Genomic DNA, 13,422 nt, shown 5'->3' on the forward strand with positions numbered 1-13,422 from the left:
ATGCCACTTCAGACAAAGAAGCCTAAAGTACATGTTTAATTTAGGTATAGAAACAGAGCCCAGAGCTCCAATGGATCTTCATATATTTGCAGGTAAGTTTGTGATGAGGTTGCCCAGAGATCCAGGAAAAATACTGAAATTTAGCAGCGGTTTCTAAGTCTAAAGACTTTGGACGTCTATTTAGTTTAAATACAAGTGTAGGGATGTATCTTTTGACCACATGGGACTGTCCTTGGGCAGCCCACTTCCATCCAGAACCTCCTAGTTTACCAAGTGACAGCAGAAAACACTCTGGATGACTGGACGTGATTGATAGCATCTTTAAAGTCAAATTTGGCAAAGTAGCAATTTGTCAAATGATTATTGCTAAATGCAAATGACACCTGCTGTATGAAGTCTGGTGACACACAACATTCTCCATGGACCTGTTCTGCAGTACTCATGTGAACCACGGGTCTTTTTCTATCTTTGATCTGACTAAACTTTGTATCACTCCAGGGTAATCTCATTAAAATAAATCGTATTTGACTGATAAATAGCTAGATTCAATCAGGCCAAGAGTTGCAGGGACACTTTGACAGCTGCTGACAATATTCCCAGTACTAGTAATGTTTTCAAGAATGTACATGTATGCCTGCCAAGACATGACCTTGCTGCTGTTCTTCCCTCTAGCTGACAAGATTATGGACCTTGGATTCTGCTAGCTCCATACAATCTGTTGCCTGAAATAACAGGACAATTGCTTTTATGGAGGTACTGATGTAAAATTATATTATTCCTGCTTGTTTTGTAGAGAGGACACGGTTAAACATGACATGGGAAGTAAACATTATTGGGTTTATTTCTTTTACAGAGTGCAAATGTTCTGTGTATTTTTATAAGACTCTGTGAGTTCTATGCCTTTATTTTTTTACAACGTGGCTACATAAGAGGCTTGGCATTGTTGAGAATTCCTTCTTTATGCCTTTTATGGCAATTTTTAGGGATTCTGTCTAATTTTTTTTTTTTCTGGAGTCATGGTCAGGACTGAATTTTACATCATCTCAAATAGATACAGAATCCAATAAAGCTAAAAGAATTTACATTATTCCTAAGATGGGAGTTCTAACTTTATTGCAATATTCCTTGTTTTAGCTGCCAAGTATGTAGTCCCAGAGACACATTTCAATGAAAATACCGTAAAATAATGGTATTTTCAATGGATAATATGCTATCCAAGGTTGTTTATCCTATGCCAGACTGCTTTAGCAATAAAACAACTCTTCAGAAAATTGCTTAATGAAGGATCAACACAAATCCCTGACTTTAAACAGAAGAGAACACATGATTGGAATAGCACTATTAGAAAATGCTGAAGTTTTAATCAAAACTTTATAGCAGTCTTTTCTGTATGGGCTGTAAGGGTAGCCCAACTTTCTGCACATAAACATTAAAATAGGCACTTCTGAAAGTAACAACAGGATTGGAATCAAACTCTGTAGAACATAATGTCTGAATTTTATACAATTAGCTGAGAAGTAGTACCTTTTTCTCTCAGCATAAATAATGTCCATGATTTCCTGGATTAGCACACTGAACTCCCACTGCAGTCAATTAGATTTCTTTATTTTTATTTTCCACAATTAGAAAGGAATTTCCTAATCCTTAAGGAAAAAAATGTTTCCTTAGGTAAAAATAAAGTGTTAAGAAATTTTCTTGCTTCTCATCTTAACCCTTACAACATGTGCCAAAGCAGTCTGCATTGAACAGGACACCATGCATCAATCTTGCAGCCACGTTGGAGGGTAAAGGGACCATCCTGGTAAATAAGTTTTTTGAATTTTGAATTGTTATGGCTAGTAAACTGCAAGAGAACATCAGAATTAATATGAATACCATTTAAGGAAAACAGAAAGCACCCATGGGGCAGGTTTCTCTGTTATCAACAGGTTGGCTGCACAAACCAATTTCCCAGACACCAACATGTAGAAAAGCAAAGCACTAAACTGTACATTTTATAAAATATCACATCAAGCTGCATAATGAATGATACATCCCACGGTTTTTCATGTTTTGGGGACCTAGCTCATTTATATCATGGTGGTCTCTGTCTGCATAAACGAGTGAGCCCTTGAATTCCGGTGGAGCTGAGAAACACTTTCTGATCCGTTTCGAGAAATTGAAGAGCTGTGGAGTCTGTAGTCTCTGCCTGCTGTCTGCTTCCAGCACAGACTGCGCCACTTCCTTTTCAGCTCCCCCTGCACCTGTGTTTTAAAAAAAAGCAGCACAATATGAACTGAAAATGTTCTTTCATGTGAGGAACTTTCCCACATGTATTGGCTGTCAAATGGGGATCTCTTGGAATAGAATCATAGAATAGTTTGGGTTGGTATGGACTTTTAAAGATCATGTAGTCCTGGGGCAGGGACACCTTCCACCAGAGCAGTTTGCTCAGAACTCCATCCAACCTGGCCTTGAACACTTTCAGGGATGAGGCATCCTCAACTTGCCTGAGCAGCCTCTTACAATGTCTCCACCACCCTCATAGAAAACCTTTTGCTTTACATGCAATCGAAATCTACTGCATTTCACTTTAAAACTGCTACCCCTTGTCCTGTCACTACAAACCCTGCTAAAAAAGTCTTTCACCATCATCCTTTTATATCCCCCTTTTAGGTGCTAGAAGGCTGTTAAGTGTCCCCAGATCCTTCCCTTCTCCAGCCTCAACAATCCTAACTCCCTCAGCCTGTCTTCATACGACAGGTGTTCCATCCTTCTGCTAATTTGTGTGGCCCTCCTCTGGACTCATGCTAACAGGTCTATGTCTTCTACTGATGACAATCACCTCTCCTGACCTGCTGGCCACACTTCTTTTGATGTAGAATACAGTTGGCTTTCTGGGCTGCGAGTGCACATTGCCAGTTCATGTCCCATTTTTCATCCCCTACTATCCCCAAATCCTTCTCTGATGTACTTCTCACTCTCCCTTCATCTCCAAGTCAGCACTGACCCAGGTGCAGGACCTTGCCCTTGGCCCTGTTGAAGTTCAGAAGGTTCTCCTAGGCCCACTGCACAAGTTTGCCACAGTCCCTCTGCGTGGTGTCCCTTCCCTCTGGAGCATCAAATCAGTTCTTACAAAGATCACAAAACTGAGGCAAAGAATGTGTCTACACTGCCTGTGTGGAGATGCCCCAAGGCCACTTTCAAAATCAGTTTCCTATCATTTGTGCTGCAGCATTAGCTTTTGATATCCTGCTACTAGTTACATGTACTTAAAGCATAGAATCAAATGATTAACCCCAAATCAGGCATCTCATGAATATCAAAGACCAGCTTAGCACTCAGGACAGCCGAATGTCCCTGAGCAGGCAGGTGCCTTTTTCATGCAGATTTTTTCAGTCAGACACTGCATCGTGGCTGACATCAAAAGGAATTCCTTGGATCCTTCTCAGTCCAGATTAGGAAAGTGCCACATGCTGAGCACTTCTGAAAATCTGCTCCTGTTCTGGGGGTTAGATACTGTCAGAAGATTATCCCTAAGTACTTGCTAAATGGTGTTTCAGGTTTTGGATAAATTTCTAGACCTGTTGCACCTCACTTGCACAGTCCACATTGCTTCTAACAGAGCTAGAATTAGATCATGTTAAATAACAGAAGATAATAACACCTTGGTTTGCAAGAAATTAGATTTTTAACAGCTTTTAACACTTCATCCAACTAGACTGATTTCTCCTGTTGCAGAGAAACTGTCATATATATTCCATCAAAAAGAATGTAAACATCAAAACCAGCTTCATGTATCAGAGTGGAATTATATGGTCACATAAACATTTACTGTAAACAGTATTTAACATCCTCAATAGGAAAGGTGAGACTTACTTCACTGTTCAAAAAGCAATACAGGACTGCAACAATCAACCCCTGGAAAGAGACAGTATTCCTTAGTTAGAAGGCAGCATCACCCTAGGTTAATCAAACTTCTTTGGAATAAAAATTATAAAATTTACCTGAAAAGATCCCAAACACAACTCAAAGATTATTTTATCAAACAAACTTCTTTTGAATAAAAATTGTAAAATTTACCTGAAAAGATCCCAAACACAACTCAAAGATTATTTTATAACTATTGGAACTGCGGTCAGGAAATAAAGCAAACACTGTGTAGTGAACTCCAAATAATGGAATAAGCAACAACGTGGATTTTGCAAGTCTCCTGGGTGAATAAAAGAGAAAAAGAATGTTAAGCTCTTGTTCTACTGAGATAAGAACCTGATGTAATGTCATTTACATATACCTCGACAGATTTAGAAACGGTAAGAGTCATTTATTTCAAACTGGTTTCTTTTCAGGCTTGCTATGAGATTAGCCATATCATAGCTTCATAAATTGACACGTTAAATTCCATGTTATACTTGATCTTGCTGACCTTGCACTCTTCCAAAAGCTGGGTTGACATGTTAAATTCCATGTTATACTTGATCTAGCTGACCTTGCACTCTTCCAAAAGCTGGTGAAAGGCTGCAGAGCCTCTCTAAGCCAAAAGTCCCTTTTCCAGGTGCCCTCTGTAGAGCAGCAGGGTGTAGGACTGTTGGACAGACAGCCACTTCCCAGTCTGGATTCATGGCATGGTTTTTGGGGGGTTTACTGCATTATTCCCCAGGACCAAACTTGCCAAAGTGTGTGAGCTACCACCAGATCTCCGCAGAGATTTTTTACCTGGCATGCAGAGTGGGAAGGAATGATGCCTTCCTGCAAAGTCACACTGAGGAGATCCTCATGTATGGAAGGTAAAATCTCTCTTTTGAAATTAATTGCTGTTAATTTCCTTCAAATGTGTATGCTTAGTCTGCATATTGCACATGCACACTGTGCAAACAGTACCTTGGAAATGTAATGCAGAATAATCTAAACTGGGAGGTTTTCATGGGCAATTTCAGATCTACTCCCAAATACCCCAATTTCATAACTTTCCTGATGGTATTAAGCATACACCATTAACTAATTTTCAGTGTTGTCAATTACATAACACATTTTAGCCGAAGTCACTACTGAAATCAAGGAAGAACTTTCAATTATTAAGCAGTGCAGTTCTGACAAACTGTCTGAAATTACTGAAATGATCGATTGCTAATTATATCTTATCTGTCACTTATTTCACTCTAATAACATCAGCTTTATACATTATATAGGGCCAGTCACATATGATTTTGCATGTCTGATATCAGATAAAATTTCAGAACTTATAATGTTGAGTTCCATAATTCATCACTGTCTTGATGAATATAACTTGATTCAGCAATGAAAGGATGCTGCTGTGAATTCACCCATTTTAGCAGAAAAGTCAAGGTATTTCAAGGAGGTTTATTTTTTCTGTGTCAGTCTTCATGGCCTTCCTTTGTTCATAATGTCCCAGAGGCTGCATGTTTATGTGGAAATAATCAGTTCTGACAGCAAAGTTTCTCAAGAATAGTAAACCCCTCACATCTAAATGTGCTACCAGTGCAGGAAAAATAGGATTTCCTTAGCAGAATTTCATTTACAGCTGGAGGAGATGATGGCAGCAAATTTCCTGGGTTCCCAAATGAAACGGAAAACTGATCTTATTTGAACTTAACCTTATCCTTGCAAAAGTAAAATGAGCAACAAAAAGGATGGAACCAGGTACAAGCAGATTCAGAAAAATGGTGACTTGCATGAGTAGGATTCCTTTTAGACTCACATTTCACTTTCATTCCACTCCTGTTTTAATAATTTTTTTCTAGCTCGTGCCATTTTCTCTATCATGTATTTTAGTGAAGAGACAGACAAAATAGACTTATTCTTCTCTGTATTTTCAAAAATGCACTAGTATTTTTAAAAACAAGCCTTCCAGAGCTTTAATTTACAGATGCATTATTTCTTGAAGAGGTTAACCTCCTGTTCCCATGGGTATTGGCTAAAGTCCCTGCAATACAAACTTAATCACACAACCAAATGCTGCAAGCAAAGAATTCACAGGGCTGAATAATGAAGGACAAGGTTGCTATTTATGTGGACATTTCATATTACGAAGTGCTACAGCAAACTGTGGAAAATAATGAAAGGAATGAAAGGAAGGGAATGCCTCATTTTCAAAAAGGACATGAGTACCACATGGAAACAAAGAAAGGTTCCTGGCTCAAGAAGTAAACTTGAGGGGATTTCCTGCCCATAGGTTGGCCATTGTGCTAGGTAATAATGTGGCAAGTGCATTATTTCATCTAGCTTGATTCAAATCTTACTCTCGAATCACTCTGTGAAGCAAAGCCATATGTCAGTCTAATCATGTTGACTTTTCTGTGACATATATGAATTATTCACTTTTTGTATGAAAGATGTCACGTTGTTAACAAAACACTTTAAGTCCTACTCCTCTGAAGATTTGCTTTGCTTCAGCACACCATGTTTTATCTGCCTTGAGGACAGGAATTCTGTCTTTTCTACATTAACAAAAGGTGTTATCCAGGAGCACATTTCCAATGGGTTTGAATTTTCAGTGTTCCTCTTAGGTTTTGTCACTGAAATATCCTATTGACACCCTGAAGTGTCAAGCTCAGTGTGTCTATCTGGGCTTTAAGGTAAGTTCCACTACAACAGACACTTGATTATGGATTTCAGTATCCAGCAGCTATTATAATAAACAACAATATCTCATATGGCCATATAATAAAGAACAAAACCAATTTTAACAACGTATTTAAATTGCTTTCCAAAATCCCATGATTTTAAAGCTGTGGAAACAATAGATTCTATGATCTAAGGTTCAAACCAAAACACAAAAGAAGAAAGTCTAAACAGAAATGAAGTTGACCTAAATCAGAAACACTTGTTTTCCTCCTGAAAAATAAAGATCACATCTTGAAACAACATAAAAGATTGTGTTTAATTTTTTGGTTTTTTGGGGACAACATAACTTCTTTCCAGCTCTTCAAATAGATGTAAATATTACAACAAAAAGTATTTTAGAAATGAAAAATAAAAAAAAAATGCTTTTGAGAAGCACGGTGTTTTATCTTGAAACTTTTGTTATGTCAAAATTAAATATTTATACATTAAAAGAAAGTTATTACTCTCCATATATTTTGCATCAGCATATTTGTTCATGGATTAAACTCAAATTCAAGAGTAGCTTGTTGGTCTTTTAAGAAACTGAGTGGTTTTTATTGAATGTGTTTGACAAAAGGTATATTCATCTCTATTTCATCATACTAGTAAGATATTTACTAAACCATATCTAAAAGTAGTTCTGAATTAACAGTAGTTATAACATCACAGCAATTGTTGGTAGCAGGTTTCAGCAGGGGAAATTTCACAGATATTATTTTGGTTCTGTCTCTACTGTCTAAAAATATCACTCACTTGTACTGTGACTGGTCATTTCCTCCAACATCTGGAGATCTTAACTTCTGCAGTAAGATTCTGATAATACTAATGAAAAGTATAAAATTCACCTGCAAAGGAAACAAATAGAATGGTGATTTCTGAGGGCTCAATATGCAGCACAAAGAAATGCTTATCAAGTCAGACAAGTCAGCTCAGCAGTGGGAGCTGCAAGTTCTGCACTGCCAAACCTCTTGTCTGTTTTGTGCCACACTAGGTTTGTCACTCCCAGTGCAGCTCTGCATTCCCAGCAGTTCTGGTCTGGCTGGTGAAGTCATTGAAGCCCCAGCTGGCAGAAATACCCTCCTTCCAAAACTGCAGCTGGAGACAGGTTTCCTAGCAGGATGGGACACTGAATGTGATTTGCTGCACTCCAGCACTGTCCTGAATTATCATGTCAATTCACAACCAGAAGCCCAGAGAAATATCTGAGACCCATACATACTGTTGACCCTCTTTCGCCCCTTGCCTTGACTTTCAGTATTTTCTGTGTGAATTTGGGGATGATTGTAGTGCAGCTGATCTGTCTAATCCAATCAAGCACTGCAAGGCCTCTCACAAATATCTGTCTGTCTTGGATATTGATGCAGACATTATGACTGAAGAAACTGAATCCCTGCAGTCTAATTCTCATGACAGCTCTCTGAGACAAAACAGTACTATTATTTTATTTCATAGAAATGCTCTTGCCTTTCTTATGATCAGACCCTGATCAATCTCGAAAACCGAAGCGTAAAACTCAGTAGGTCCCAAGGCTCACTCCCATTAATTCCTCAGCCTTGGCTTTTGGCATCTTGTGGTCAGCAGCCCTTCTGATGCTGGACTGTTTGGTGCAGTCAAGAAAACCTCACACTAAGTATAGCATGTCCATACTAAAGTAAAGGAACACTTGGATTCCACACCTTCACAGCAACGATGTGCACTAAATACTACAGCTACAGCTACAGCAACAACTGCTTCAAATGTACACATCTTAGAATAGATCAACCTAGAGAAAAATTTCTATCACTGTGAAAGTGATTGTTTTATTATTTTTAACTAACTCCATCCCAAAGCCCAAAATCTGGAGGTGAGGTTCCCAACTAGCCAACGCCTGCCTCACTACTATAAACCTCTACCTTGATGTATCAGTGGAATTCCTCTTTTTTTTGCAGTCTTAACTATTTGACTCTAAGTTCTTTAAGTTCAGTGAATTTCTGTGTCTTCTCTGACATACCCAGTACAATTTGGGCTGCTAATAAATAAACCATGATCACAGCATTTGCATGTCCTTCCATATTTAACAGTTTGTTTGAAGTGACAGGAACTGACAGGGATGAAATAAAACCTTAGGAAAATTGTATCTATTTTTTTTTTTAAAGAAGAAGAAAAAACAAGTGTTAGAAAAGATAGGCTTTTGCTGAACTTAACATACATATTTTCAGGCAGATGATTACTTAGAAGGTTTCTTTGAAGCAGGTCTCCTAAAAAGGTAACACACAGAAGCCTCTTACTCCAGATTTTACCTCCAGTTAATGCAACAGAGTGTAGGGACCAAGGGATATATAGTTTGCCATATGCATTGGAGCAAGTGTTAGTGGCTTCCATTTTATTAGATATTTGTTATCCACAAATTATGAGAAGGAAAAGTCTTTATACTGTATTTGCAAAGGTAATGGCAGATCAACCTCTAGCTCTTCACAGGCATCCCTAGTTTCTAGTGTAACAGAATAAACTGTTAACCACTTGGTTTCTGAAGCATCAAATCAGATGCAGAACTATCCTCAGGTGACTCACATTCTTGACTGATCATGTAGTATGCTCAAGTCTTTTTTCCAAACACACCTTTCTGTCTGTAAGCACAGTCTTTGACTAATGAAAAACATTCTTGTTTGGGGGCTGTAACAGTCCTTGGCACTATTGAGCTTGCAAATCCAGGCAAATGAAACTGGGTATTAAGATCTAAAGGTGGCAACTGCCACTCACTTACTACAGTGGAACAAATTAATTTCTCTAAGTTTATGATTGATTTTTAAAATCCTTTAAAATAGATATATGACTTATAATAGTATTTTTCACTGAAATACAAGACTAGTGCCATGGAATTTCACTTTCAGTGTTGTAGCTTTTTAGTCACATAAAATCATTTGAGCACAATGTCTTTAAATGAAATAGAATATGTATACCATTCAATGAACACCTGAGAACAGGAAAATGAGAAAATAATGAGAGTGTAGAGAAACTACAGGAGAGTGATGACAAATGATGGCTCTTCAGGTAGAGTAACAGCAAGATGCTGCTGATACCCTGTTCTACTGCTGACAGTAAATTTTTGATTCTAAACACAGTCTGAACATTTAAACTGTCTTCATGTTTCTTCTTTCTTGCTGCTTTACACTACCTGCACTGTAGAAGGCAGATGTGGAGGCACTGCTGAATGGAGAATATGGGCAATGGTACATTAATTTGGAATAGTCATCCCCAACTGAACAGCTCTGAAGTGTGTACAGCACGAAGTGTGAAAGTCTGCCAAGTATCTATTCTCAAGCCAAAATTTTCAGGAGAAAACGCCAGGGAAGGTTTTTGATACATTGAATTAACTGAAGCCATTCCCACTTTGCAAAATGATATTGGAACTTGCTCTCACAATATTGGTGGCTACGTTGGACTTTTGCTGACTAACCAATACTCTATTTTCTTAATTCACAACTCATTTCTCAGTCTTTGCTTATATCCAGCTGCAATTTAGATCTGCCAACATGTCCTGGGATGACTTCTGTTTCTGGGTCTAGGACTGCTTTGGAGAAGCACTACCTTCTGGCACATGAAGTCTCAGCTGTTTACCAGATAGCTGCTTAAATTGAGCAGAGAACAGACTTTCATCTTTCTGTAAACACCAGGTGGTTTGTTTTGCTTTTATCTTTCAGCACATTTTCTGCATTCTGGATCATTCCCTACTCTCCAGCTCCTTTGAGGTGCAGGCATTCTCTTCCTGCTGTAGTTCTGTTGCATACCCATTTCTTAATAGTAAAAATATCTTTTCTGTGAGTCCTTACCTTATGTCATTTCACACATATGCCAAAAATATCTTTTCTCTGAGTGCTTACCTTATGTCATTTCACACATATGCCTACTCTGCTTTCTTTTTAAACTGTAGAATTCACTCTGATGAAGATGATAGGAAGTTTTCTCAAAAGGATTTTGAGCAGGCACAGATTGAAAGGCAAGCCCAAGCATAATGCCAACTCTTGAAATCTTGTGTAATCTAATAGTGCCCTAGTTTTTCTGCCTACAATGTTAAAAATGAAGCAAGTATATCTGAAATGCATTAATTTGCACTCTGTTTTCAAAAATGGACATATAACCATAGCATATTATGCCCAAAGTTAATTACACAATCATTACAGTGCACAGGAATGCTATTATACTACTGCAGTCATTCTAATGAGTTCCACATAAGAATTGCCCTGTGAAACATTCTCAAATGGTATTATTTTGCAAATACTTCTTGTTCAATATATATTTCAGTAGGCTACCAATTGAAGAAGATATATACAGCCATAGCTTTTTATGACTGCAATAATATCAGATTCTCAATTGCAGGACTATCTATTTACACACAAAATCAAATCTGCAATTCATTGAAAAGTATAATTAGATTTTTGCTTCCTCCAGGCTCATAAACAGGAGAGATGTTAAAGAAAGAACATACAAATAAAAGCAACTGCTCATTTAATAGGAGGCAGATAAATTTTAAAGGCAAGAAATTTTAATGGCCTTAGCATCTGTTTAACATTTCTCCTACGGCACAATTTCTTTTCATTAAAACAGAATTCTTGACTGTCTGTAACTAGCAGTAAGGAATAATGGCTATATGCACTGCACAGTGCTGAACAGATCTATAATTCATGCTTCAAAGTTTACTTACTATAATAGAAATTAAAATTGGTATTCGTATAACCCACCAGGGACCACCATGCTCATTTGTATCCCAGCAACTATAAGAAAAAAAGAGGGAAAATGATGTTGACATTAATATCATCTGGCAAGCAAGACCTATGAGGAAAAGTATTTCTTATATACAAGTCAAAACACACTAAAATAATGCCTGTTCTAGCCTAGAATCTGGCATTCAATTATTTCCTGTTTTTAATTTTATTTCCTTTGTTTTAATATGCATACTCAACTTCCCCACCTGCAGCACTGCGTCCACATCTGGAGTCCTTACCGTATGAAAGATGTGGGCCTGTTAGAATGAGTCCAGAGGAGGCCACAAAGCTGAGTACCTCTCCTGCAAAGGCTGAAAGAGTTGGGGTTGTTCAGCATGGAGAAGACAAGGCTCAGGGGAGACCTCACTGCAACCTTTCAGTACTTATAGGGGGCTTAAAAAAAGGAGAGCAACCTTTTACCAGGATATGGAGTGACAGGACAAGGGGGAACAGTTTTAAACTAAAAGAGGAGAGATTTATATGTTAGGAAGAAATTCTTTACTCACAGAGTCATTTAGGTTGGAAAAGACCTCCAAGATCACTGAGTTCAACCTTTGACCGATCATCACCTTGTCAACTAGATACTAAGTGTCACATCCAGTCATTTCTTGAACACCTCCAGGAATGGTGACTCCACCACCTCCTTGGCCAGTCCATTCCAGTGCTTAACAACTCTTTCCATGAAGAAATTCTTCCTGATGTCCAACCTCAACTTCCCCTGGTGCAGTTTGAGGCTATGTCCTCTCATCCTGTTGCTAGCTGCCTGGGAGAAGAGGCTGACACCCATCTTGCTGCAACCTCCTTTAAGACAGTTGCAGAGAGAGATAAAGTCCCCCCTGAGCTTCCTTTTCTCCAGGCTAACCACCTCCAGCTCCCTTAGCTGCTCCTCATATGACTTACTTGCTAGACCCTTCACCAGATACACTGTGCTTCTCTGTACACACTCCAGCACCTCAATGTCTTTCAAGAAGTGAGAGGCCCAGAACTGGACACAGAACTGGACACAGTACTCGAGATGCAGCCTCACCTCTGCGTTACTCCGAGGGTAATGAGGCACTGGAATGCAGCCTCACCTGTGTGTTACTCCGAGGGTAATGAGGCACTGGAACAGGTTGCCCAGAGAAGTCATGGATGCCCCATCCCTGGAAGTGTTCAAGACCAGACTAGATGGTGCTCTGGGTAACCTGGTCTAGTGCATGGAACACTAGATGATCTTTAAGGTCCCTTCCACACTGCCCATGGCAGGAAAGTTGGAACTAGATGATCTTTAAGGTCCCTTCCAACCCAAACCATTCTATGATTCTATGAAATCAGCTAAAACATCAGGCACACTAAGCTGTACTGTTAGACATCATGGAGGATGTTGGCCTTTGGAGAAACCAAGCTTGGTTCCACCTTGTGTAAGCACACTTTTCCAACATGCACTTAACACTGGCCTCTGGGTAGCAGCAATATCTAAAGCAACTGACAGATACAATAGAAACGACCTAATTTCTTGTGGGATATTTAGGTTACAGATGTCTGGAACTGGCTTAGGCAAATGTGAGACTGAACCTGAAACTTCATCTGAAAAACTGAATATTTAATTCTCACTGTGGGCTCAACACTTTTGATCTAAATACTCTAAGTGCTCTGAAAGGTTAGTCAGATTAAAGATTAATTACTTTTCAGAGTTCCTCTGTAATCATAATGAGAAAGGAAAAAGGAGTTAGCCTTTGGTTTACATGTTAGAGATCTTGCAAAGAAAGCCTTGAAATGATGTACGACATGATTTTTCAATTTAATTACAGAATCAATTGAAAAATATTAGTTTGACAAAACAGGACTGTGAAAACTGTTTGTCCCACTAGCTAGGAATGCTCTCCCATTCCTTGGGACTGGCAGAAGCATCAAGTCTGATCTTCCTACAAAATTCCTCTCCATGCCAGGAGCCAGGCCTAGCTCTAATTAACTATAGTTTTACCTGACTATGTGCATCTTACATATGTTTACATTCACTTCTGGGAATGCAATTTATATATACCCAAAGTTATCTATGCTTCAATTTTTTGAGTTGGTAGTTAGCAAAGTAGAATGC

The 13,422-nt window shown here is 38.6% G+C and overlaps 1 protein-coding gene across 1 annotated transcript; it reads right to left on the reverse strand.

Moving 5' to 3' along the window:
* Positions 1 to 1,545: 1,545 nt before the first annotated feature.
* VIPR2 (vasoactive intestinal peptide receptor 2) lies at positions 1,546 to 11,354 on the reverse strand (the record flags this gene model as incomplete). Its single annotated transcript, XM_009075384.1, has 5 exons — positions 1,546 to 2,243; positions 3,859 to 3,900; positions 4,063 to 4,192; positions 7,357 to 7,448; positions 11,285 to 11,354. Coding segments are annotated over 5 exons (508 nt in total), but the record flags the coding sequence as incomplete, so codon positions are not given.
* Between the last annotated feature and the right edge of the window lie 2,068 nt (positions 11,355 to 13,422).

Source organism: Acanthisitta chloris, unplaced genomic scaffold (assembly GCF_000695815.1).
Source record: "Acanthisitta chloris isolate BGI_N310 unplaced genomic scaffold, ASM69581v1 scaffold10165, whole genome shotgun sequence".
Taxonomy (NCBI): Eukaryota; Metazoa; Chordata; class Aves; order Passeriformes; family Acanthisittidae; genus Acanthisitta; species Acanthisitta chloris.